This window comes from Carettochelys insculpta, chromosome 2 (assembly GCF_033958435.1).
Source record: "Carettochelys insculpta isolate YL-2023 chromosome 2, ASM3395843v1, whole genome shotgun sequence".
Lineage (NCBI taxonomy): Eukaryota > Metazoa > Chordata > Testudines > Carettochelyidae > Carettochelys > Carettochelys insculpta.
This window is the reverse complement of record NC_134138.1, coordinates 4,412,074-4,438,036: the sequence shown is the minus strand read 5'-3', so window position 1 is coordinate 4,438,036 and position 25,963 is coordinate 4,412,074. Positions and strand designations below refer to the sequence as shown.

Genomic DNA, 25,963 nt, shown 5'->3' with positions numbered 1-25,963 from the left:
GCTTTTTGAAAGGACGCTCCTCCGCCCCCGGACTTTGAAAAACCCTTTTTCCTAAAACCAAATAGGAAGAAGGGGCTTCCGAAGTCCGGGGGGTCCTTTCGAAAGGCCCCTGTCTAGATGGGCGGTGCGCGATTTGAAAGCAACACTTTCAAATCACATGCAGCCACCATTATGCTAATGAGGCTGTGAGGGGGTTCGGGGTCTCCATCCTCTGCACCCCATCCGCAGGCAGGAGAACAGCAGGTTTATTAGGCAACAGGGCACAGCGTCGTACAGAGGAGTCAGTGCAGCCGGCAGAGACAGCCAGTCCAAGCCATGCTGGGGAGAGGAGGCCCCGAGGGGCCCCCGGAGCCGGGGTCTTGCCCCCTCCTTTGTCTCTCTCTCTCCCAGCCCCGACTAACTGCTTCCAACACCCAGTTCCAGTTCAAACCCCTCAGGCTCCACCTCCTCCTTTGTCTGCAGCCCAGGGGTGTCACCTGGTCGCCAGGTTACCCTCAGCAGGAGCCCCATGTGTACACACAGGTGTCTCCCACTACATTACAGAGGCACTGCATATTCATGGCAGTGCCTCCTTATCATCTTCCCAACTCGCTCATTACCATGTCCCTTCTGAAAGGAAGGGGCTTGTGTAGACATAGCCCTACTGTGCCTGACTGACTTAGATGCTGGGGAGAGAGACTGCATAGATTTGTTTATTCCAAGCCTGGAGGAACCAGTGTGGTCACCCAGGCTGTTCCCCTGTGTCCCTCTGGCCAGAGCCCTGCCCCCAGCTCACTCCCAGAGCAGACCTGTCCGATGAGAAATACAGCCTGCCTAGATTTAAAAACTATCGGTGCTGGAGAACCCACCAAAGGTGAATTACACTCTCGCAGTCACCTGGCTTAGAGAGGGGGCCTCTGGGCTTTGGGGGGTGAGTGTGCGCGCGCGCACGCACACACACACACTCTCTCTCTCTCTCCCTCCCTCCCTCCCCTGGACCAAAGGCACTTCCACCTTGTCGTAATCATATTACCTTCGTCTAAATCCCGTGTACTTCCACGTCACACCTGCAGCAGTATTCAAGGTCACCACATCTCTAAAAAGATGTATTGGAATTGGGAAAGGTACAGAAAAGGGCAGAAAACCGATTAGGGGTATGGAATGGCTGGGGTATGGTGTGGGGAGAGTAGTAAGAGTGGGATTTCTCAGCTTGGAAAAGAGGCGGCTAATGTCCAGAACATCCCAACTGGTTGGACAAAGTCGATAAGGAAGTGGTGTTCTGTCTTCCTTCTCCTAATGCAAGAACTAGGGGTCACCCCATGAAACAAACAGGTAGTGGGGTTAAAACAGACAGAAGGACGGAGTTCTTCACACAACGCAGGGCCAGCTGTGGGACTCCCTGCCACAGGGCAATGTGAAGGCTGAGACTATAACAAGGCTCAAAAACCTACTGGATACGTTCATGGAGAGCAGGGCCACAAATGGCTGTTCAGCAAGGTGGACAGGGTGGTGCCTCTAGCCCCGTTTGTCAGAAGCTGGGACTGGGTGACAGGAGAAGGATCACCTTTTGGTGACGTGTTCTGGTCATGCCCTCTGGGGCACCCAGCACTGGTCACTGTCGGCGACCAGGCTGGGTGGCCCTATGTTCAGACCGTCTGGCCACGTTCTGTACTGTGCTCCCTTCCCCCAGCTTAGCACATGGAGCGGAACCCGGCTTTCCCTGGGAAATGCTCTTTGTTGGGGGTTATATGGTGCTTGTTACCCTGCCCTGAGCTTGCCCAGCCTCATTGTAACCCTCCTTCTGCTGCAGCTCGACTGCCCGCTGGCCATGGAGAGGATCAAGGAGGATCGGCCAATCACCATCAAGGACGACAAGGGCAACCTGAACCGCTGCATTGCTGACATCGTCTCTGTACGTTCCCGGGGCAAGGGGCTGTGCGCACTGTAATCCCGGCATCCTGTGCTTCTGGGACTTTGGCAGCTGGCCTGGCCTGTGCAGCTGCATGGCTCGTCCCCAGGGGGCTGTCAAGGGCCCGCTGTCCTGGCTTGCCCCCACCCTCCCAAGAGGGCTGGAGTGAGGTGCCCTGCTGCTAGCTTCCAGGCCATTGCTGAGGCACCTCTTTTCTCTTCCAGCTTTTCATCACAGTGATGGACAAGCTGCGCCTGGAGATCCGAGCCATGGATGAGGTGAGAATCATTTACAGAGGGACAGAGGATAAGACAGGGAGTATCTTACAGCCTTGGTATAAATCCAGGGTACACCCCCAGCTTGAATACTGCGTGCAGATGTGGTCGCCTCATCTCAAAAAAACAAAAAAAAAACACCCTTGGCTGTGGAAAAGTTTCAGAAAAGGGTAACAAAAACAATGGATTTGGACCGGGTCCATCTGAAGAGAGATTAAAAAGTCTGTGACTTTTCAGTTTAGAAAACAATAGATGAAGGGTGCGGGGACGACTAAGAGGTCGACAAAATCATGACTGGTGTGGAGGAAAAATAAGGAAAAGGTATTTACTTGTTCCCACCACACGAGATCTAGGGGTTACCCAGTGAAATTAGCAACAGGGTTAAGAACAAACAGGATGTATTTCTCATGCAGTGCACAGTTCACTTCTGGAGCTCCTGGCCAGAGGATGGCGTGAAGACCAGGACTTTATCAATAGAGTTCCAAAAAGAGCTAGATCCATTCAGGGAGGTGAGGTCCATCGGTGGCTGTTAGCCAGGATGGGCAGGAATGATGGCGCTAGCCTCCGTTTGTCAGAAGTTGGAACTAGATGACAGGAGATGGACCACTCAATGCTCAGCTGTTCTGTTCGCTTCCCTTGGGGCACGTGGCATTGGCCACTGGCCGAAGACAGGGCACTGGGCAAGATGGATTTTGGTCTGACCCGGTGTGGCTGGTCTTCGGAGAGAGAGGGGGACAAGCTAGGGGTGCATGGAGGCTTCACTGCTGGCAGCAGCGCCTGAAGGGGGGTGGGGCTTTCCCAGCCGGGCCCCAGGCAGGAAAAGCAGAAGCTCCATGCTTTTGTGCATCCAGATCCAGCGAGACCTGCGGGAGCTGATGGAGACGATGAACCGCATGAGCCACCTACCTCCTGACTTCGAGGGGAGACAGAAAGTGAACCAGTGGTGAGTAGGGTGCTCTGAGGCCCCTGCCCTCTGCAGGAGCAAGCCCGGGTCCTGACCCAGCTCTCCAGGACAGGGCCTGGACCTGCCTTGCCCCATGGCGCTCCTGCCAGTCTGAGGGCATGGGGGAGCGCAGAGTGCCTTCGGGCCCAGCTCCATCAGTCTGCTCCCTCTGCAGTGGGAGGTGCTTGTCCCCAGCCCTGCTCGCCATGTCTGATCAGGGGCCTGGTTGCGGGGTGGGACCGTGGCCAGAGGAGCTACCAGCTTCCTCCTAGGCCAGCACTCAGGGCGACAAGTCATGGCTCCTGCCAGGTCCCTCCAGTACTAGTGCAGGCGCAAAGTGCAGCCCAGCAAAGGGCCTTCTTCCTGCTCTGGGGGCCAGGCCTGTGCCTTGACTCTCCCCGGCAGGCTGCAGACGCTGAGCGGTATGTCTGCCTCTGACGAGCTGGACGATTCCCACGTGCGCCAGATGCTGTTTGATTTGGAATCCGCCTACAATGCCTTCAACCGGTTCCTGCACTCCTGAGGCTGGGCCCTGCGCCCTGCCTGGTCCTGAGGAGCGCCCTCCCACTGTAGCAGTCCAGCAGGCTCCAGGCCCTTTCCCCTAGGCTGCTGTTGGGGGCAGGAGGCTGGGAGTGGTGCACTGCAGCCATTCCCGCAGCAGGGTTAGGGCTGAGTCAAGGTGAACTGTGCTGCTGCAGGGCACATTCACACTGGGCCAGCTCCAGCCAGCCTGTCTCCTTTCCTCCCTCCCCGTGAGTCCTGCAAGCAGGGCGGGAGACTTGTACACCTGCGGTAATAAACCCCCATGCTGGCTATGCTGCGGTGCTGTGGCTCTTGCTGGGTGGGAGAAGCAGGCACAGCCACTGCCCCTGTACTCAGGGCCTGGACCAGCCCAGCAGCTCAGATTTTCTGGGTGCCACAGCAGCTGGCTAAGGCAGGGTGCTCCACCCTTGCTGACAACAGGTCATGCCCCAGGCTGCAGCGGAGCCTGGGAAATGAGGGTGGGGGGTGTCAAACAGCTGTCCAGAGGGGGAGAAGGCTGGCAGGGTACAGAGCTCTGGCCCAAGCAGCAGAGGGCCAGGTCTCTGCGTCACTGCCTGCAGGGTGGCACAACGCAGGCCTGGAGCAGAGGAGACATACAGCACTTTATTGATTGGTTTCCCAGGCCCCTGCACCAGGCAGAAGCCCACCCTGTGCAGCCAAGAAAACACCAGCCAGCTAGTAAGTCTGTGTGAACTAGTCCAGTGGCCACTGGCAGGGCAGAGCTAGAACCTGTACAGCTCGGGAATGGGGGACAAATAAAATATCACCCTCCACCTGTGTGGGGAGACGTGCAGTAGGGAAGGGCTCTTCTGCAGGTGGCCGCCTTCAGTCTCTGGCAGCTTATTTCCCCACGCTGGCTTCAGAGCCTGCTCCAAGGCCAGTGCTGCCCCAGGAGCCAACCCCCCAGCCCTGCCAGCAGCCCCAGGGTTCTGCTGCGCAGGTGTGACTGCAGCTGGTGAGACACCACAGGCTGGAAGCCAGCTCTCCGGGGACACTCTGGGACTTGCCACCCCTCTCTGTTAGCAGCACAGGCCCGGTAGCTCACTGCCTCCTGGGGACACAGCCGAGGCCTTGGTTCCAAAGCCCAGGGACCCCCATGGGGCAGAGTCCTGCAGCGTTCTGGTGCTCGGAGCCCGAGGCAGACAGGCCCAGTTCCACAACAGCAGCCGGGGCCCTGCCTCCTTTGGTTACGACGGGACCAGCAGCTCCCTTCTCAGCTTGCACTGGTGCCAGGTGGGGGGAAGCTGCAGGGCTCTGGGCCCCCAGAAAGAACAGGTTGTGCAGCAGCAGCAGCCAGGTCCTGCCCCTCCCCATGGGCCAGGCCTGAGTTCTGAGTGCAGAAAAGTCGCTGGCACAGGCCAGGCACCGTGCCTGGTTCCTCACGTCTGCCCAAGTTCCCTCTGCGAGCAGCCACAGCCCCAAGCAGGATGGGCCTCTTGTGTGCTCCAGCTGCGAGCGGTCGGGCACTTCAGATGCTCTTACAGAAGAGCTTGTGGTGCTGCGTGACTGCGCTCAGAGAGGTGCCCGGGGGGCCAAGCCAGGACTCACCCACGCCCCGCTGGTTGCTGCCGCTCAGCTGCCGGCTGCAGAGCCGCAGCTCACGCACGTTGGCAGAGACCCGGGCCCACGTGGTGCTGTCCAATGGGCCTCGCACCCTGCAGCCTGCGGGAAGGAAACAGGCCGTTGTAGCCACTGTGGCGCACTGAGAATCCTGGACCCGGCCCAAGAGGGGACAGGCTGGGTGACCCCCCCTTGTGCCCTTTCTATCAGCTGCAGCCCCTCGCTACTCCAGTCCTGCCTCCTCTGCTCTGCTCTGCACACCACTACGGAGAGAAAAGCAACTCGGCAGCGCCAGCCAGGCCGGGGGCTCTGCTGGATCAGGAGCAAAACTCCAGGGCTCACAGCCTGCCCCTGCCCCCTCAGGATCACCTCTCAGTCCCTCCAGCGAGGGCAGGGTGATGCTCCCCCGGCCCTGCCAGGTGCAGGGAAGCAGGACCCCTCCGCAACCCAGGGATCTTGGAGCCCTTCACCCCCTCACCTGCCAGGCTGAGGTATTGCAGCCCCTGGCGCCTCTCCCCCAGCGCTGACAGCAGCATCTGCAAGCCCCCGCTGGTAACCTCTGGGTTCGCAGACAAATCCAGGGAGATGAAAGTGGGACAAACCAGGAGGCACCTGGGACCAAGAGAGTCAAACAGCCACATGCCTCTCGGCTCACCCACAATGCACCGCTGCCCCATGGCCCACCCACTCCCTGGGGGCTAGGTGTTAGATGTGCGGTGTGCTGGCACTGCAGCCTTGGAGCGAGACCCCCAGGGAGCACAAGGTGCGACGGGGAAGGGAGGCAGCTGGACAGGTGTACTGCCTGTGAAGTGCAGTAGTAGAACCAGCAGCTCCACCCGACCACCAATCCACGTACGCCCGGTTCTGGAGGCAGGTCCTGCCGCTCACCAGGCCTCCCACCCAAGGGCTTGTGGCTCAGACTCCCTTCCCGCTCCGCCTCTTTTTACGGGAGGGGGTTCACCTGGTGGCCGAGAAAAGCACAATGCAGGGACAGAAGGTGGCCAGTGGGCTAAAGGCGAACATGGCCACCTTACCTCTCACTCAGGCTCTCTTCCTACTATGTCCCCATGGGCTGGCTGCTGGGCCCAGCCACCCCACGGCTCCTACCCAGCAGGAGATCACTCCGCATAGGACCCAGCTGGGTGAAGGTTGGTGTCACACACCCACCCCATTACCTTCTGCCCCACAGCAAAGCCCCTGGCCCCGGGACCCCAGCGCTGCCCCTTTACCTGGCCAGCTCTGCGACAGCCTCATCATTCAGGTGGTTCCCAGAGAGAGCAAGGTGGGTGAGCGCACATCCCTGCTGGAATGGAACGGGGGGGGCTGAGCCCAAAGCCACACACCACAGCTGAGCCAGTCAGGGCCGAGCCAGCTGCGTGAGAGGCCCACAGCCCCAGGACAAAAGGGGCTCCCCTGCCACGTGCAGAGCTCCTGCAACTCCTGGAGCCAGAGAAGGGTTACTGCAGGACCCCCTTGCACCCGTACCTGTGTCAGGCACCTGACCACCGGATCCACGAGAGGCTCGCCTAGGCGGGCCGCCACCGAGCCAATCTCCAGCTGGCTGAGGGTGGCGTAGGGCAGACTCCTGAGCAGCAGCTGCAGGCCGCTGGAGCCCAGGGCATTGTGGGACAAAGCGAGGGTCTTCAGGTGCACAGCTCCTGGGCCGGGGCATGCGGGAGAGACAGCGTGTTAAGAGTGAGCCAGCTGCCGTCTGGCCTGGGCAGATAAAGGAGGCTGGGAGCTTGGCGGAGGGCCTGTCCATAGCTGCCTAACTGGAAACTCAGGCACCCAACAGGCCTGCACTGGGAAAGAACGGCAGAGCAGGCTGCTGTGGGGCAGACCTGGCAGGGAACCCAGGGCGTGGTGGCTGTGGGGCAAGACTGAGGCAAGCCCAGGCCTGGGTAGCTGCGAGCTGTGGGGCAGAAGCTGGCAGAGACCAGACAGGACAGCGGTCCGCATTCTTTCCATGAGTGGAACCATCCTCACCCCCAAGCTGTAGGCCCCGTCCCAGTGAATGGGGCCCTCCTGGCAGTGCCTCTGTGTCACAGGGGGGCCTAGCCTGTAGACCGTGGCGCTGGGGGAGGGGAGCCACAAGGGAGGGCACCACCTGTACCATGAGGCCACGCCTGCTGTGCCCCCACTCGGGGCTGGGGGAGTGCAGGGGCACTTACCTTTCAGGCTGTTGGCCAGCAGGAGGCGCTGGTGCTGCCCAAAAGCCTCAGAGAAGCCACAGGCCTGCAGCCGGAGCGTGGTCAGGACCGGGCAGGCTCGAACCAGGCAGGCCAGGGCCTCGCAGCTCTTGTCCCCTAGGGGGTTCAGGCTGAGGTCCAGCTCTTCCAGGCTCTGGAACAACAGGGGCGGAGGAGTCACCCCAACCTGCTGGGCTCTGCCCTGTGCCAGCAGACAGCCGGGGCTGCACCCCCGCTGGGAGGACCACAGCGGCAGCCTCAGCCCCAGAGAAGGGACGGAGCAGCAGAGCCCCCCCCATGCTACAGGGACCCTCACAACCAGCCCCTCCCCAGAAGGACCTAGGAGCAGGCACCTTGGCACCAGCACGGCCACAGCTTACTCCTCCCTGATCCGGGGAGCCCCTGGTGTCCATCAGGGCAGCCCTGGCAGGAGCTCATCAGGGCCCTTTACACCAGCAGTGCCAGAGCCGTAGCCCAGAGCGCCAGGATGGGCAGTTTGGGGGTCCCCGAACCTGCTTGTGTCTCCGGGGTTCAGGCGGGAGGCCGGGGCCCCTCCCACCTGCCGTTGAGGGGAAGGGATGTGCTGGACACACCCACAAGCCAACCTGGAAGACCGCTTGGGAGGGCAGCCCTGCTGCCAGCGCGCGGAGCCCCTCAGCACCGAGCTGGTTGGCCGACAGGTCGAGGAGGGCCAGGCTGGGCATGGTGCCCAGCGTAGCCAGCAGCTCGGCAGCCAGGCCATCGTCCAGCCCCGTCCCAGCCAGCCGCAGCTGGCGGATGGAGCTGTGCAGCTTGAGGGCACGCAGGAGTGGGGTGAGGTGGGGTTGGTGCAAGGAGAGGCCACAGGTGCTGAACGAGGGGCCCGACTCCTGCAGCTCCATCATCTTCAGCAGAAGCCGGTGCTCGCCTGCAACAGGAGTCCATGAGGGAAGACCAGTCGCTGTGGGGCACCCAGACTGACGAGCTCCCAGCCAGCTGCTGCCTGGCCGGGGCTAGAGCCAAGCAGCCAGGGAGAGGGTGGGGGGCAGCCGCGACCGAGGACACCCTCCCCCTGCCCAGCACCACGTGGGGGGCAGCCGCGACCGGGGTCACCCTCCCCCCGCCCAGCACCACGTGGGGGGCAGCCGCGACCAGGGGCACCCTCCCCCCGCCCAGCACCACGTGGGGGGCAGCTGCAATCGAGGACACCCTCCCGCTACCCAGCACCACGTGGGGGGCAGCTGCGACCGAGGGCTCCTGACATTGCGCACCGTTCAGCGGATGCTGGACAGGTCTTCCCCTGGCATGTAGCACGGCCCTGGGGGTGCCAATCTGTCCACCCGAAGCCACATTCCACCTCTGTCCCCTTCCGTAGCTGGGCCAGTGACCCGGAGACTGAGGGACTTGCCCGAGGTCACACACGCAGACGGTGGCACAGCTGTGCCCAAGCCCCCTGGACCAGCCTTCCCACTGGAGCCCCTCCTGCCTGTCCCCCCCACGGGCCGGGTGGCACTCTCCCCAGCCGGCTGACCGCCCTGAGGCGCTACAAAACCCAGCGAGACCCTGTACATCCAACGGTTCCCACACGCAGGCAGGCAGCAGGGTCCGCGGCATCCCCTTACCCACGGCCAGGCTGCAACAGGCCTTGCGATACCGGTCGGCGAGCGGGGGCAGGTCCCAGGACTGCACCTCTGCCAACACCTGCAAGGCAGACGAGAGCCCTATGGGTAGGAAGGAAGGCCGGCTGGCTGGGCAGCACTGGCAGGCTCAAACACAAGGGGAAGGGCATCGCCAGTGAGGGGTGAAGCCAGACCTCCGAGCTCCCAGTCATCTGGGCCCTGCCGGTTGGTGCAGAGTCCACAGTGATGGGCCCCACCACGACCCTTCAGCGGCCTACAGGGGGACCTGGTGGGCTCAGCCCTGGAAGCGCCAATCCTGGCTCGGGTGCCCCTCACCTCCTCGTTGCTTTGCAGGACGTCCACGATGAGATCCTGGGGAGCCAGCAGTGCCCCTTCCTTCTTGAGGGTGAGCTGGGGCAGCAGGCCACAGGCCTGGTAGTGGCGCTGGGCCGCCTGCTGTGCCAGCCACGCCACCGGGCATCTCTCGAGGCCACTGCAAGGGAAGGGAAGGGAAGGGAAGGGCTGAGCCAGAGCGCCCCACCAGAACCAGGCCCCCAGCCCGCCCTCCCAGGGTGGGGCAGGAACAGGGCAGCCCCCCCAGTGGCAGAGGGGAATGGCCCTGTTACCCCAAGTCCCTGACCCCCTGGCGCTGCCTGGGAGCTGGACCCCTCCGAGGGTGCTGCTAATGTTGCCCCAGACCCGGCTGTGGGGGCAGGACTCCCGGGCTCTGGGCCACGCTGGGAGGAAGGATGCGAGGCGGCTCTCACCTGTGGGGCACGGGGATGAGGAAGACGTTGTCTTGGACCCGGACCCGCACTCGGATGGGGGGTGGCCGAGTCGGGGCTGCAGCCAGCAGTGGGGCCTGGGAACAGGAGAGGGGAGTCAAGACCCAAGGGACAGCCCAGGGGACTCCCTTGCTGTTGTGCACCCCCAGCACCTCACCTGTGGGGCCTCTCCACTGCCGTCTACGGGCCTCAGACCAGCGGCTGGCTCCGGAGCCACCAGGGCCTGGCCCCCGCGGGACCGACCCAGCGACGTCCTGTCCACTATCTGGGTGAGGCGGCTTTGCCGGGCCCTCCTCTTCTGGGGCAGAGCAGCTGGGAAGGGGGCTGCGCCGTCGCTCTCAGACCCACTGGTGCCCCCTGAGTCCGAGCCCGACTCCCCCGGGCGCCGGTGGCTCCTCTTGCAGGGCTCCCGGCTCGCCCCCAGGTCGTCCTCCAGCCAGTCATCCCCCACGTACTCCTCGGCTGGGATCAGGGCCGGCCTGGCAGAGGCCTCGGCCGGCACCGGCTCAGGGACCTGGCAGGACTGGGCACTGCCCACGCCATGGATGGCTGCTTCGTACTTGGCCTGCCCGGTGCCAGCGGGGGGCAGCCCAGGCTCTGCCCGCCCGAGGAACCCCGGCACCCGGCTCTCCTCCCCCGGCGCCCTCAGGCTCAGGAGCCGCTGCCTCTTCTTGACGGGCTGGAGCGGGGTCATGCACTCGTCCAGCTTGGCCCAGCACTCTGGCCCCTGCCCACCACGCTGGGTCAGGATCCTGCAGGGCGCAGTCGCCTTCGTGGAGGGGCCCACACTCTGGGGCTGGGGGGCCACAGCTGAGTGGGGGGGTGTCAGCGGCTCAGAGAGCTCCGCATCAAACAGCTGGCTCTGCGGCACATCCTGTGGGGGCTGAGCCACCTCTGCTGCTGGGCGGGAGACAGGGAACCCCGTGAGTTGGGCCCAGCCCCCAAGAGATGCCCCCCCACAGCACCACTCCCACCCGGGCTCACCTCGCCCCACCACCGCCTCCTTGAGCAGCTGCTCCATGGCTCGGCAGCGCTGGCGCGTCTCCTGGTCCAGGTCCCGGCCGTACATCCTCACCCACTCCCGGAGGGTGCCCAGAGGGCTCAGGCCCTGTGGCGGATAAAATGGAGGGGCTGAGCCTCAGGGCCGCCCCCAGAAACCCCACAGCTGTGCAGGGGTGCCGAGCCCAGCGCCCGCCCACAGGCCGCTGCTCCCCCACCTTGGCGTTCCTCAGCACCGCCGACGCGCCCCTCTGGAGCAGCAGCTCGGCCACGTCGAAGTGGCCGCAGTTGAGAGCGTCGTGCAGGGGGGTGATCCCCTCGCAGCCTGGGCCCCCGGGGTCATCGATGGAGGCACCACGCTCCAGCAGCAGCCGCACGATCTCTGGGCACAGGAGCCAGCAGTTACTGCTGGGTGGCAGCACCAGGGCCCCCTCCAGCCAGCCCCCATCACCCGTTCCAGCCCCTGCCGTCATCCACCCCCCACACCGAAACCCTCCCACCCTCCTCACCACTCACCCAAGTGTCCGTGGTTACAGGCCTCGTGCAGCGGGGTCCAGCCGCAATAATCCCGTGGGTTCAGGGGGTGGCCCTGCCCCCAGGAGGAAAGAGACATGAACAGGCATGAGGGTTACGTGGGGGCCAGGTGCCCTGCTGGGCTTCATGCCAACTCCCGCAGGATCTCCCCCTCCAGCTGCCCTCCCTGCGGGCCAGGCCGGGAAGCTGCCCCAGTGCCCAGCGCCTACCTGGCTCACTCCCACGCGCCCTGCAGGCAGGACACACTTACTGAACACGTCCCCTGCTGGGGGCTGTGAGGGCCAGAGCAGAGGGACGCCGCGACCCCAGCCAGCCGCCCAGCTGCCCCCACGGGCCGACGGAAGGTACCCCAGGGCGCCCTGCCCGGGAACGAGGAGCGGCTCCCACCTGCTCCAGGAAGAAATGGACCCGGCGCAGGTTCCCGTCGATGCAGGCGCGGTGCAGTGGGGTCTCACCCCGGTCGTTGCGCCGGTTCCACTGCAGGGCACAGGGAGGGCGGAGGCGGGGTCAGCACTGCCCAGGGGCCCCAGATCAGAGCCAGCCCCCTCGGCCCCCCGCCCCGCGCAGCGCCCCGGGATCCGGCCTCGCCGGCGCAGGAGCTGGAGCGACAGCCCCACAGGGCGAGGACGCTGCGCCCAGGCCCAGCCTCACCTTGGCGATCCTGCGGCGGCCAGGCACGCTCTTGCTGTAGCCGTCCAGGTCATCTTCCTCCCCGTCTGGAACGCACAGGCCTGAGTGAGGCACCCGGCTCCAATACAGCCCCCACCCTGCCAAAGGGGGGCCCGCGCCAGGCAGACGCGCAGGGCTACAGCCTCACCCGGCCGGGACTCGGCTCGAGCTCCCTCCCCATCCCCCCCAGCAGGCCCACTCACCGCTCTCAGACAGCTCCAGCTCGCTCTCCTCCAGGGGCTCGCTGCTGTCCTCCTCCTCCTCCTCCTCCTCCTCCCCCCGGCTGTCCCCGGTGCTGCTCCAGCCCTGCGAGCGGCACAGGCCCTGAAGCCTGGCCAGCGTGTCGGGGGCCTCAGGGCGCCCCCACTTCTGCTGCAGGGGGTGAAGGTGCTGTAGGATTTGCCGCTGAGGGGGTGAAAGGATGGGCTGATCACCCTGCCCAGCCGCAGATGGGGTTGGGCGCTCCCAGGGCTGCTAGCCCAGGCCTTGTCAGCTGGGGGCGCTGGCCTTTAAGGCAGTCCCCAGGCCCCGCCCCAGGCCTGAAGGGGCCCTGCAGGGAGCAAGGCCAGGGCACTGACCATTGGAGCAGCTCCCAGGTCCCCCAGCCCCTGCCTAGCCCAGAAGGAGCACCTCCCAGCACTGACCACTGGAGCAGCTGCCAGGCCCCCCAGCCTGGCCCAGCAGACAGGCTACGAGTGAGGGGAGGACGCTGGCTAGGCACTCTCGAGTCCAGCCCCAGCACCGCAGCTGCCCTGGGCGCCTTTCAGCTCCGAGCCCCGGCACCCCACGCCCTTCCCCTGCCTTTCTGCTGTGCTGGCGCAGGAGGAGCCGGGTGCAGCCTGGAATCCTGGGCGGAGTGAGGAGTTGGGCTTCCCGGCAGGTGAGCAGCACGGTCCCTCCCGGGCATGTGCCAACAAGGAGCAGAGCCTGGAAGCGGGAGGGGGCCAGAAACCAGCACTTTCGGCCACAGGCCCTAGCAGGGAGGTGTTGTGCGTAGGGCGGGGGGCTGGGAGGACTCCTGGGTGCCAGTCTCAGTTATCGCAGGCTCGGGGGACCCCGGGAGGGGCACTGCCAGCTGCCCAGCCTGAAGGGGGTGCTGCAGGCGAGCACTGGCATCCCCATTGGGCAGCAGCTTTGGGCCCGTCCCCTCACCTGCAGCCTGGGCTCCCCAGCCTGCTCCGCGCACCGGAGCGCGCTCTGAAAGCAGGGCTCCAGGGCCTCGTAGCCTTCGCCAGCCTCCTCCCTGGCCAGGGCGATGTTCAGCCAGGTCTTCCCCTCCTGGGGCACACAGACAATGGGATTAGCTTCCCCCCACCAGTCCAGCTCCACTGGCAGGGAGCCCACCCAGGGGCACGGGGTAAGTGACAAACAGCAAGTCCTTTGCCATCCTGACTCTTACGCCTGCCCCACCCTCCTTCCCTGCTCCCGAGCTGTGGGGCCCAGCCAGGCCCTGCTTGCTAGGTGCGCTCCCCTCCCGCAACTCCCCAGAGCACAGCCAAGCCCAGCACGGGGTCCCCAGGCCCTGCAGGGTGAGACCGGCGGGCAGAAGGCAGAGCCCAGGCCGCCCCCTCACCTCCAGTGGGTTTCCTCGCCGCAGCGCCAGCTCCGTCTGGTAGTGCTGGACCGCCCGGCCGGGCTCCCTCAGGTCCGCAAAGGTGGTAGCCAGAGAGACATGGATCACAGCCAGCTCCTGCTCAGGCTTCTGGAGGGACTCGGCGTAGCGCAGCTGCCAGAGACACCGTCCACAGCATGCTGTGCCCGGGGTGGCCGCCCGCCCCCGCAGGGCTCGCCCAGCCCCATCCCTGCTGCCTGCAGGAATCTGAGCGGGTGCCCCTGCCCTCGGGCCAGAGCTTGGCAGCACTTGGGCGGCTAGGAGGAAGCGGAACCAGCCCCTTACCATGCACGGAGCCCAGCCTCCAGGCAGCCTGGTCCTCCCCCAGCCCACAGGCCGAGAGCAGGGGCAGCCCTCACCCACCTGCCTCTGGTAGAACTCCACCGCCCGGCGATAGTCCCCATGCTTGGAGAACAGGTCCCCCAGCTGCTCACACAGGCCCAGGGCTGTCTGCAAGTCGCCGGGCACTGCCTCCTCCAGAGCCTCCTGCAGATGGCTGACCTTCATGGCTGGGGGAGAGGCCAGCAGTGTGAGTGGCACGCACCGGGGGTGGGCTGGGTTCTTCCCCCTAGAGGCTCAGGGCAGGTAGGGGAGCCACAGGTGAAGGGGTATGTGGGGACCAAGGTCCCCCTCACCCAACCCAGCCTGCAGGCCTCTGGGACAGTGAGCACCTGCCGAGCCCCCTTCGCTGTCCCCCTGGGCTGGTGCGGGGTCAGTGTCAAAGCACCGCCCTGTGGTGCCACTGGGGCTACGTCGGGGACGTGCCAGAAGCCCTGTCAGGAGTGGCCTGTGCAAGCGCGGCCCTGCACCCGAGAAGCCGCGGCACCTTTCCCTGGGTGTGCCTGTGACACGGGGGTGGGGGGGGCGGGCACCGCCCCAGGAGCCACAAGCCACACAGGGCTGTGAAGGGGAGGGGCTGCACTGAGAGCCAGAGGTGGAGAGCTCCCAGCCCCAGTCAGCCTGGGCTGAGCCCTGGGGAGTGACACCCAACCTCCTCCCGGCCAGCTGCACAGGCCACTGGGTCCCCTCAGCCCCCCCCCCGCGCCGTGTCGCAGGGAGCCCCAACCCGAGCCCCCTCACCGTAACGCAGGTTCCTGCGGATGCTCTCGCGCTGCTGGGGCTGCTGGGAGCCCAGCACGTAGGCCTTCTTCAGCGAGCGCCTGGCGGCCACAAAGTCCCCCAGGCTGAGGAGCACCTGCAAGGCCCCAGGGCAGCAGGGTCAGCAAGGGGAGGGGCAGAGAGGTCCAACTACCAAAGGGTGCTGGCCTGGCGGGGGGGAGGGGGCTGTCCCCTTGCTGGCCATGCTGGGTGGTCAGGCCCCAGGGGGAAGAGCTTGGGGGCCAAGTACGGGCTCCCCGCTGCCCTCACCTGGGCGATGCCGGCACAGCACTCACTCTCCATGCACTTCTCCTTCATGGTGTGGGCGCAGTCGCGTGCCCGCTCCAGGCAGCGCATGGCCTTGGAGTGCTGCCCCTCCCGCAGGTGGATGTGGCCCAGATTGAAGTAGGCCCGGTACAGGTCTTCGTAGAGGTGAGTCTGCCTAGAGGGAGACGGGTCACCCCCAGGGTCGCCCGCCCATTCACGTCCTCAGGAAACCCCTGGGCCCTGTTCCCCCACCTGACACCCCCCAGCCACAGCACCAGCCGGTTTCCTGAGCCAAACGGCTGCAGCCACCAGCAGAGGGTGAACCCCAGGGAAACACAGGAGCTCTTCAGAGGGGCCTTCGGCCTATCAGCACCACCACCCGCCCCCCCCAGGAAGGGGCCAGGGCCTTACTCGGAGATGAAGATGCTCTTCTTGATGTACTGGCTGCACCTGGCCTGGTCCTTCATGCTGTCGTACACCAAGCCCAGGTTGAGGTAAAGCCGGGCCCTCATCTCACTCAGCTCCCGCTGCGGCACCTTCCCTGGGACAGCCAGAGCCAGCCCGTCACCCAGCCGGCTCCACAAGGCAGGAGCTCCAGGGCCAGAGAGGGGCTGGACAGGTGCTGGACCCCTCACCCTCCAGCTGGCCGAATGAGCTGAGCAAATTGTCTCCCAAGGGATGGGGTGGGAGTGCTGGGAGGTCCCTACGGAACAGTCTCGGGCACGGTCCTGGCTGCCCTGGTGTGGAACCGACAGGTCAGATAAGGCTGGAGGTCCCTGAGTGCCCCTGCATATCCCACAATTCCGGCGGCGAGCCTAACTGGGCCTTACAAGCCAGCACGAGTAGATGGGAAGCCCGGATGAAAGCCTGAGGGCCTGCCCCTTCCTGGCCAGGCCAGGGAGTTCCGGCTCGGGGAGGGGATGGAGCTCAGGGACCAGGGACATCCCAGATGCAGGCTCTGGGGCAAGGACAAGGGGTAAAAGGTGGGGACTTAGACCGTCTGGTCAGACAGCCAAGGCAGAGGCCGACTGGTGACCCTCCCCAGGGCGCACCACATCCCAAGCTGATGGCTCCCCTCCCTAGCTCCGTGTCCCACAGCTTCCAGCCCGGCTCTCACCTTCCAGCTGCTCCTCCAAGATGGCCAGGCTCTTCATGAAGGCCTGCTCCGCCTCCCAGAGCGCCTCCCCGGCCTGGCCGCTCTCCGCCACGAACATGTAGGTGCGGCCAATGGTGGCCCAAGCCCTCTGCTGCTCAGTGTGGTCGGACACAGCGCAGGCCAGCTCCAGATGCTGGCGCTGGTGCTGATGGAGCAGGAGAACAAGAGGGCGCATGAGACCCCCCAAGCCCCATGGATCTGGGCTGGCTTTGAATTGGGCCCTGCAAGGCTGACAGCTCAGGGGTTACCACTATGTGCCCTAGTGTTCCCTTTTAAACCCCTCCAGCCATTCTGTCGCCCCTCCTCTGGCTTGCTGCCCCTCTCACCCTGTGGCCTTTGGCGGGGCTGAATACTGGGAAAGTAGCTCTCAGCCCAGCTCCTGGGGAGCCCCAATCCCTGGAGCTGATTATCCCCCTCTCCCCCATTACCTTCAAAGCAGCTTCATAGTTCTCCAGCTCAGCCAGGCGCTCCCCAATCTTCCGGTGGGCCACGGCACAGCCGATAACATCCTCCACGCTCTCCAGGAGGCGCAGCTCCTCCTGGTGCTCCACCAGCGCCTCTCGGTACCGCCCTGCCGGGAGCAGAGAGACACTGGGGTGACGAGCGAGCCAGCTGGCTTCCCAAGGCACAGCAGGGGCCCCTGGGATGAGGCGCACCCACTCCATCAGCTACAAGAGCAGCCAGAGTAACAAGCCCGGGCCGTAACCCCTCTTGGGGCTCAGAGCTGACATGCACCGGGGACTCAAGAGCACATCTCCTATGTTAACAACAACAAGTCCCGTGGCACCTTATAGACTAACGTATTTTGCAGCAAAGGCTTTCGTGGGCAAAGACCTGCTGCATCACATAGAATCAGAGAACACTAGGACTGGAAGGGACCTTGAGAGGCCATCGAGTCCAGCCCCCTGCCCCAATGGCAGGACCAAGTACTGTCTAAACCATCCCTGATAGACATCTATCTAACCTGTTCTTAAATATCTCCAGCGACAGAGATTCCACAACCTCCCTTGGCAATTTATTCCAGCGTTTGACCACCCTCACAGTGAGGAACTTCTTCCTAATGTCCAACCTAAACCTCCCTTGCTGCAGTTTAAGTCCATTGCCTCTTGTTCTATCCTCAGAGGCCAAGAAGAACAAGTTTTCTCCTTCCTCCTTATGACACCCTTTTAGATACCTGAAAACCGCTATCATGTCCCCCCTCAGTCTTCTATTTTCCAAACTCAACAAGCCCAATTCTTTCAGCCTTTCTTCATAGGTCACATTCTCTAGACCTTTAATCATTCTTGTCGCTCTTTTCTGGACCCTCTCTAGTTTCTCCACATCCTTCCTGAACTTCTGCGGTACCCAGAACTGGACACAATACTCCAGCTGAGGCCTAACCAGCGCAGAGTAGAGCGGGAGAATGACTTCTCGTGTCTTGTTCACAACACACCTGTTAATGCATCCTAGAATCATGTTTGCTTTTTTTGCAACAGCATCACACTGTTGACTCATATTTAGCTTGTGGTCCACTGTAACCCCTAGATCCCTTTCTGCTGTACTCATTCCTAGACATGCTCTGACAAAGCGGTTCATTGCCTCCAAAAGCTCATGCTCCAAAATCTCTGTTAATCTATACGGTGCCTCAGGACTGCTTGCTGTTCTCGAAGTTACAGACTAACATGGCTCCCTCTGTGATACTCATCTCCCATGTTGTAGCTGACGGCCTCTGATTTTCTAGCTACAGGAAATACAGTGGCTCTAGCACACTTGGATGGCAGCAGAGCATCAGACAAAATTAGCTACATGCAACGTTAGCCAAACTGGAGCACTCTGGGATCAGCCCAGGAGCGTACAGGGGGAGAGAACAGGCTTCAGGGGGTGAAGGCAACAGGCTGTGCCGAAAGGTAAACTGGCAGAGGGCAGGGATGCTCCTGGCACAGCTCCTCAGAGATCCGACACGAGCCCAGTTGTACGATATCTATTAATGCCCAAGGCAGGAACAGCAGGAGTGCACTGATGGGCTTTGCTGCAGACACAAGTCAGGAAGGGCGCTCGCTCCGGAGGAGGATCGGCATGGTAGGCAGGACGATCGGGGGGATCTCAAAGCCTGCAGCAGAAACGAGGCGCTGCTCAGTACGACAAAGGACAAGGTGCTTAGAGTGAAGGGCTACCGATAGCCGGAGGCTCATCAGCTGAAGTGAAGGAAGGTGAGAGAAACCTGGATGCTTTGGCTGGTTATAGGGTGACTAAAGCCACCTATGCAATCCAGCCACACAGCAGGCAAAGGCACAGTCTCTCCAGCAGAGAGAGGACCACGTCCATGACTGGTGACAGCTGGTCTGGAACACGAAGTACCATTTCCTGAGCACAAAGGGGGACTTCACCCCAGAGAAAGGCAGAGAAGAGCCACTCAGGTTGTTGAGGAAGGCAGAGGTGACTGGAAGAACTTGGCTGGCCTAGCTCGCAAAGATAAGGCTGTGAGGGTGTCCCCCGAGTCTCCGGTGATACACCAAGGAGGTCAGGCCCAGGCTGGGGCCAAAGCAGGGAATGCAAGGGACAATGCTGGCCTGAGAACAGAGAGTCTTGAGTAAAGTTGGCTGGCACAAAGGAGAAGGTTTCTAACCATTGCAGGGAGCTGTGGGGACGGAGGCCAAACAAGATTCAGGTTAAAGAGAGAGCTAGATGTCACAATGGCAGGGAGTTTCAGGCATGGGGCGTTCTTCTTCAAGAGCAGGGCTCAGGTCACAGGCCAGGATCATCGCACTGAATCGGCTCCCTGCTGGGGGAAGGTCAGCTGTGTGGCAGACACAATCTCCTGGGGGCTGGTCCCAGCCCATGGATGTACCATCCCTGCAAAGAAGAGCCATTCCAGGCCTGCTCCCACGGCCAGGAGCCCTCCCCAGCCCAGCCGTCACAAACACAGCCAGACCAGCACCGACAAAGACAGCCGAGAGCATTGCCCAGTGACCAACTTTCCAACGGTGGCCCCAAAAGCAGGGCCTCCAAACCTTCCTCAGAACGGCTCTCCCGGACCCATCTCTCCCAGCATCAGCCCTGGCCACGAGAGCCAGACAGCAGTCAGCTAGCCACCCTTTGCCATTGAGAGCCAGGCCCTGGGACCCACTCACCATGTCTGGCCAAGATCTCCCCAAGCTGGTTGCAAATGGCAGCTTCCTCCTTCAGGCTGCCACTCCTCCGGGCCTTGTCCTTTGCTTTCTGGAGCACTGGGGGGTGGGGGGGGGGAAGAGAAGAACATCAGAACCCGGTCAAGCTCCCACAGCCTGTCAGCATCAAACCCCTCTGGCGCAGAGTCATCGGCCCTCTAACTACGTGCCCAGCTCAGGGCAACAAATCACAACACGCAGGATTTCCAATTACCTCCACCACCATGGAATCTGACCCCCAGCCTGGCTGCATGCTCCCTGGGGGAGACAGGAGCTGAGTCCCAGACAGATGGACAGGACTGTCGCAGGGTAGTCCAAACCCCCTCACCCCACACTGCCCAGACCCGTCTGGGAGCCCAGCTCAACGATCCCACCTATAAATGACCCTCTCTCTGGCCCCACATGTTGACCCACACACCCTCAGCCCCACCCACCTCCACCCTCTCTGACACCCTCCTGCCTCCCTGCCACACACAACTGCAATATCGCCTTCAAATCCCGCACCCCCTCTGCCCTTGCCAACCTATCACCCACCTGCCTCTGACTCCCCCCATCACCCGGCCCCCTCTGCTCCCCCATCACGCCCCAGATAGTGCACCCCCTTCGATCCCCCCATCACCCCACACCCCACTGCTCTGCCCCGCCCCCATCACCGCACGCCACACCCCATCACTGCCCTGCTCCCTCTCACCTCCCATCACCCCACACCCCACTGCCCTGCCCCGCCCCCTCTCACCTCCCATCACCCCACACCCCGCCCCGCCCCCTCTCACCTACCATCACCCCACACCCCGCCCCGCCCCCTCTCACCCCCCATCACCCCACACCCCACCTCTCCGATCCGCCTGCCCCAAGCTCCCTGCCCCGCGGCCCCCCGCGCCCGGCCCTCACGGCGGATCTCCCGGCTCCGCTCCGCGCTCATTCCGCCGAAAGCTCCCGTCCCGCCGCGCCGGTTCGAACCGAGCCCGCCCACGCGCCGATCCCATTAGACGCCAATCCCACTTCTGTACTCCCATTGGCTACCTTTCACACATATCACAAACAACAGAGCCAATCACAAATGGAGTCCCGTAACTCCCGCCCCAGATCTGGGTAAATCCCCTATTCTGATAGGCTGCGAAGTAATTCCATCGAAGAGGCGTGTCTCCCAGCATGCAATGCGGCCAGCAACTACAGTTCCCAGCATGCCGCGCAAAGATTCCCGGCTCGGGCCTTTCGCTCAACCTAGGGCCTGGGCTGCGTTGCATTCTGGGACTAGTAGTCCTGCGAGCGGCAGGGCTGGGCCAACGCGAGCTGGGTCGGTCCGGTCCGGTCGTCTCGGCTGACTGGACATCGCAGTCCGGTCCGGTTCCCGCAGCCAGGTCGGTGCGGCGCTAACCTCGGCCGGTAGCTGAGGCGGGGATCTGGGCCCGAGGGAGGGGCTGAGAACCGCCGCCTTGACCAGGGAGCGCCGGTGACATTGGCAAAACGGCCGTCTCCCGGGAGACCGTCTTGGTTACCAGAGGGGCGCTGAGGTGCGGCGGGGCGGGCCACGCCCCCAGCCCGGGCGCGAGCCGCTGAGGTGCGGTTAAGGCCACGCCCCCAGCCCGGGCGCGAGGCGCTGAGGTGCGGTTAAGGCCACGCCCCCAGGCCGCGCGGGAGCCGCTGAGGTGCGGTTAAGGCCACGCCCCCAGGCCGCGCGGGAGCCGCTGCGGTGCGCTTAAGGCCACGCCCCCAGCCCGGGCGCGAGCCGCTGAGGTGCGGGAGCGCCAAGCCCCCAGCCCCGGTTTTAGCTGTGGGGCCCCTTTCTGACCCTAAACCTGATGGTGGGGTCCAGCCTCCCTGGTGCGGCACCCTCAGGCCCCCACCGGTGCGGGAGGAGAGAACTTGCGGGACCACAGGAGGGGATTATTGTCTCCCACGGCACCAACACTGCTGCTGCTGCTGCTGCTGCTGACCGGGCATCACCAGGCTACCCCTGCTGAGTGGACAGCACTGGGGGCTGTCGACAAACTTCATGGGACCCCGGGAAACTTGGCCACGCCCGTGATAAGTGGTTATCTGGGTAACTCAAATGGTGCCGGATTACAGATGTTGCTGGAGGAGAGATTCTGGCTTAGAGAGGAACAACCTGTACTGCAATGGTGCCAGTGATAATGGCCCCTCACACCCCAAGTCAGAAGGTTGTTTCATGATACCCCACAATTAAAGCACTTCATAGAGCCATAGATCTTGTAATCTCACTTTGTCAATGCACAGATGACTGAAATTCTAAATTTCAGTAGCTTTTCAATGAACCTTAGATTTATACTTCTGCTGTTGAGCAATTAAATTCATGTCATTATTTTAAAAAATAATCACACAATTAACAAGTTGTTGCCTGTCTGCTGGAATGTATGCTCACAGTCAAGTTCCTCAGAGGTGGATTGATTGCCATTAAGTGGCTAAGCACTGCTATCCTCTCTGAGGCCATACTCTCACATTAGGGCTGCTGCACCTCCTATTGCAATCTTCATGGAGATGAATATTTGTTATACAAATATGTACACACACACCCTAGAGCTGGAAGGGACCTCTGGAGGTCATCTCATCCAGTCCCCTGCCCTGGCATCAATTTGCCCCAATCCCTCAATGGCCTCCTCAAGGCTTGAGCTCACGCCCCTGGGTTTAGCAGGCCAATGCTCAAACCCCTGAGCTATCTCCCCACCCTAATTAACGGACGTTACTCATAACTTTAACTATAAAAATTATACGTGTACATAAATAGATTTTACAGGTCCAGGGGGTTATAACATTAAAAATGATAGGTCACAAGTCATTTTTTGTTCAAAACATGTCTGAGTTATTCATAGGTGTGTTCATAACCCTTTTTCCGTAAAGCGTGGGGGGATGGTCCGTCACAACAATATGTTTAATCGACTCTCTGGGTAACTTTTTTAGTGCGTCAACAAAAGCAGAGAGAAGCAACTGATGTCCACAGTCAACAATCTTATCTGGTGGCTAAACTGTGCTGCAGTCGGACAAATGCAAGGGCGAAATGACAGAACCCGGAAAAAAAAAGAATTCGAAGGCTGTGCACTTTTAAAAATGAGTGGCTGCAACTCCCAGAGTATCAGAATTGGCTTATAAAGGCAAGTGAAGACTCAGGATATTGTTCTGAACTCCAGCTCGGCCACCAAGCCCGAACCGTGCTAGCCCGACAGCCCACCGAGTCCCTGCAGGAGTGACCCAGAGCCACCGCTAGTGGCATAACGGCCGGGAGGTTCTGGGCAGGGCTGGAGAAATCACTCCAGGGCACCTTTGCTTAAAGTGCAGGCCCCTCACAGCCCCAGGTCGGGATCTCCTTCTCGCCAGTTTGCCCCACTCCCCAGCGCGCTCCTTGAGGCGTGTGTCTCTGTCTGGGCCAGCTGCAGTACTGTCAGTTGGCTACTGTACAGCCCTGGTGCCCTGATCCTGTTTGCTGCCCTGCATGCTGCAGTGACGTGGATGGCCGCCCCACGGCGCTAGGCGGAGAACCAGAGGGTTAGAGATAGGCCATGCTGTCATCTGGCTGAACTTTTGTGTGGGGTCTGGAAGCTATTTGAATTCCCAGGGTGGCTATTGGCCCCAAATGTTGTTCCTCGGGCGGGGAGGGGGTATGTGAGGTGTTGAATGAAAGCTACTGATGCCCTGAAGCTATGTGTGCTATTTGTGTGCCTGTAGCATGCACGTAGGCAGAGTTATAGACGTTTAGCTCTGCAGCTGTGTGAGAAATGCTTCAGTGCTGAGCTTCACAGAGGGAGGTGGGGCCCCACCCCAGCCAGGACAATAGACTGAGCAGAGGCCCGGATGGCCAACGCTCACTTTGTGATGGTGGGTTTCCTGCTGGGCCTGCAACAAATGGGAACTCGGCACAGCTCTTTCTGGAGGGAACCCCGGTCCATGTGTCATGGACACAACAGCAGATGGAGATACCACAGCTCAGAATATGGCACATCAATCTGCGTGAAGGTGTTAGTCTTGAGAAGATTGGTTGATTGATGAAACAATTTTCTTGGGCATTGGTGGTGTCCCCTTATCATACCCAAACCCTTTGTTAATGAGAATGAGAGCATCTTCGTGGATCTCCTGTGACATAGGGAAGTACCAGTGATTGCACTAACTGATACGTTGTTTGCCTTTGATCACACAGGAATAAAGTGGTAGACTTGTGAATTTAGCCAGGTAATCCTTACCTCCAGTCCAGTGCTCTAACCACAAGAGCAGCTGTGTTCCTGTTAGATGATGTTGACTGTACTAGCACTTAACAGGTGGGGTAACTCCCCCACTGAAGAAACTTATTAACTTTAATATACACATGTAATGGGCAATTTCACTTTAATTAGTATTGGGAGGCACGTTTTTACCTTCTGTGAACAAAAGGTCTCATCACTTTTACTTACTGATCCACTGTTGCTTTGAAGAATTTATCAAATCATCATCCTGGCTGTTCACTGCAATATCATACTCCAGAAATGATCAAAACAAAAAAAGCAGTAAACTCAATATTTAAGGCACAGAGAACCAAAAATAGTAATCAGGGTTCTGTTAATGACTTAAAAGTCTGCATCTTACTCAACAGGAATTTTCACAACAGTCTTGGAAGAGAGGCTGCTGAACTCTCTTTTATATTGAAATTCGACACATTAACACGTGGTTTGAACCGGGATGCAAATTTTCTGGGTTATTATGGGGGCTCTTTTGCATACTTGGCTTCATCTAATTCTTGACTCCCACCTCCCCCTCCACCCCTCTACTCTCTGATTTGCTCACCTTGATCATTTTTTTTCTGATTTGTCAACCTTGATTACTATTTTTGGTTCTCTGTGCCTTAAATATTGAGTCTGTTCTGGTCTGGCTATGGTCTGAAGAAGTGGGTCTGTCCCACGAAAGCTCACCTAATAAATTATTTTGTTAGTCTTTAAAGTGCTACTTGACTGCTTTTTTGTTTTGATAGTATATAGACTAGCACGGCTTCCTCTCTGTTACTTTCCAGAAATGATCAGTGTATCTTGTATAATGATTGTGAAGAACCTGAATTTTGGTGTCAGATGCTACCAGCGTGGTGCTCTGCTCTCTCCAATGCTGGTATCACTCGGCTGCGTGCGTGTTCCCTCTGTGCGCTGCCCCAGCTCTGCAGACAGCCGACACAGCAGACCCGAAGAGAACCCCCAATGACCGCAGAGTCTAGTAAGGTGCAAAGGCACGTCGGCCAGGTTTATTGCCGTATTGGACACAATAATAGTTCCCTGTAGACTTCTCAGTCTAAGTCAGGGCATACTACAAATATGCACCCACGGTCAATGGACTCGGCTCAGTCAGTGGCAGCACTTTCCACTGCCCCCTCGGTTGGACCCACACCACATCCCAGAAGTACATTCTTATACACAGGTACAAACAATTTACACATCACTCCTGACGTACTGAGGTACACCCCTTCTACGTAGTCAGGTTCCGCCTCTCACCTTGTATATGTTGGTTCCAACAAAACAACTCTATCCATCATATTACACTTTTGCCCCTGTCATTGGGATGGGTCGGCCTGTTCTTTCTTATCTGTGGAATGTTCCAGGGTAGGGTGTTCTGGTACCATGTACCTACTTCAATATGCTCGGTAGCTATGTTTATGCACTGTCACCCCTCTTCTTGCCAGCTTCTGTGAGCAATGCATTCCTTCAGCTCACAGCTGCACTTTGCTTTCTGTTAGCAAAGTCTTGACCATTACTTTGGTTCAGGCCACCCCAGCCCCCCAAAATACTCCCTTCCAGCCCCCCATCCCTCTCTCCCTGCCCCTACCCCCACCCCCACCCCAGCCCCCCAAAATACCCCCTTCCAGCCCCCCAATCCCTCTCTCCCTGCCCCTACCCCCAGAACCCCAAAATACCCCTTCAGCCCCCCCAAAATACCCCGCTACCTGCCCCTACCCCCAGACCCCCCCCAATACCCGTCTTCCAGCCCCTCTGAAATCCCCCTCTTCCAGCCACCCCAAAATTCCCTTCTTGCAGCCTCCAGAATCCACCTTTCAGCCCCCGCATCCCCCCTCTCCCTGCTCCCAGCCCCACCACACTCCCCACACGGGCCCTGTGCTGAAGGGCCAGGAGAGGACCAATACGGGGATGTGTGTGTGTGTGAGACACCCCAATGACCCCCCAGCTGTTGCTGTGAGGTGGTCACCGGGGAGCCGTGCCCCAGGATGCTGCCGGTGGCCCCGAGTGGTGCCGGGGCGGGTGGGGTAGTGCCCTGAGCCAGGAAATTACCCTCACCCCACTCCCTGCCCCAGAGCTGTTCTCATTGCCCCCCCCCCCCGCCCCCAGCCTGCAGCGCCTACCAAGGTCATGGGCTTCCAGAGTTCATCCTGCCCCAGGCCCAGCCCTGTACCTTCCTGCCCCCGCCCCCCCCCAGCCCAACGGCCTCAGGCCGGCTCCACCGCTCCCCTGTACCCTCCCAGGCCGCTCTCAGCTGGGCCCTGCAGCCCTCCTGGCGCTCCCCAGCTGGAGGAGAGAGCTGCTAGCTGGCTGGGGCGCCAGGCCAGAGGATATGACTGCCCTCGGGGAGGGGAAAGGCGCCGACAGGGACGTGGCCATGTCAGTGGTGGGCAGTGAGGCCCTCAAAGGAAGGTGGGATCACCGGGGGGGAGGGGGGCAGGAAAGGGGCAGTGAACCAGGCAGGGGCTGAGACCCCAGGGGCTGCGCCAGCCGGAAGAG

At 61.3% G+C, this 25,963-nt stretch overlaps 2 protein-coding genes across 2 annotated transcripts; one reads left to right on the top strand and one right to left on the bottom strand.

Moving 5' to 3' along the window:
* Positions 1–1,461: 1,461 nt before the first annotated feature.
* Positions 1,462–3,925, top strand: LOC142009054 (vacuolar protein sorting-associated protein 28 homolog). The gene is made up of 3 exons (XM_074986498.1): positions 1,462–1,891; positions 2,113–3,106; positions 3,512–3,925. The coding sequence occupies exons 2-3, from the start codon at positions 2,913–2,915 to the stop codon at positions 3,627–3,629; spliced, it is 312 nt and encodes a 103-aa protein (XP_074842599.1). The 5' UTR covers positions 1,462–1,891; positions 2,113–2,912; the 3' UTR covers positions 3,630–3,925.
* Positions 3,926–5,103: 1,178 nt separating this feature from the next.
* On the bottom strand, positions 5,104–20,184 carry LOC142009031 (tonsoku-like protein). The gene is made up of 26 exons (XM_074986473.1): positions 20,154–20,184; positions 19,227–19,322; positions 16,545–16,687; positions 16,078–16,261; positions 15,372–15,501; positions 14,964–15,135; positions 14,676–14,790; positions 13,959–14,104; positions 13,557–13,709; positions 13,136–13,261; positions 12,187–12,388; positions 11,966–12,030; positions 11,702–11,791; positions 11,297–11,369; positions 10,999–11,162; positions 10,766–10,889; positions 9,939–10,681; positions 9,764–9,858; positions 9,333–9,489; positions 9,000–9,078; positions 8,004–8,305; positions 7,381–7,552; positions 6,695–6,867; positions 6,439–6,512; positions 5,688–5,821; positions 5,104–5,311 (listed from the first exon to the last, which is right to left on the bottom strand). The coding sequence occupies exons 1-26, from the start codon at positions 20,182–20,184 to the stop codon at positions 5,118–5,120; spliced, it is 4,137 nt and encodes a 1,378-aa protein (XP_074842574.1). The 3' UTR covers positions 5,104–5,117.
* Positions 20,185–25,963: the final 5,779 nt, after the last annotated feature.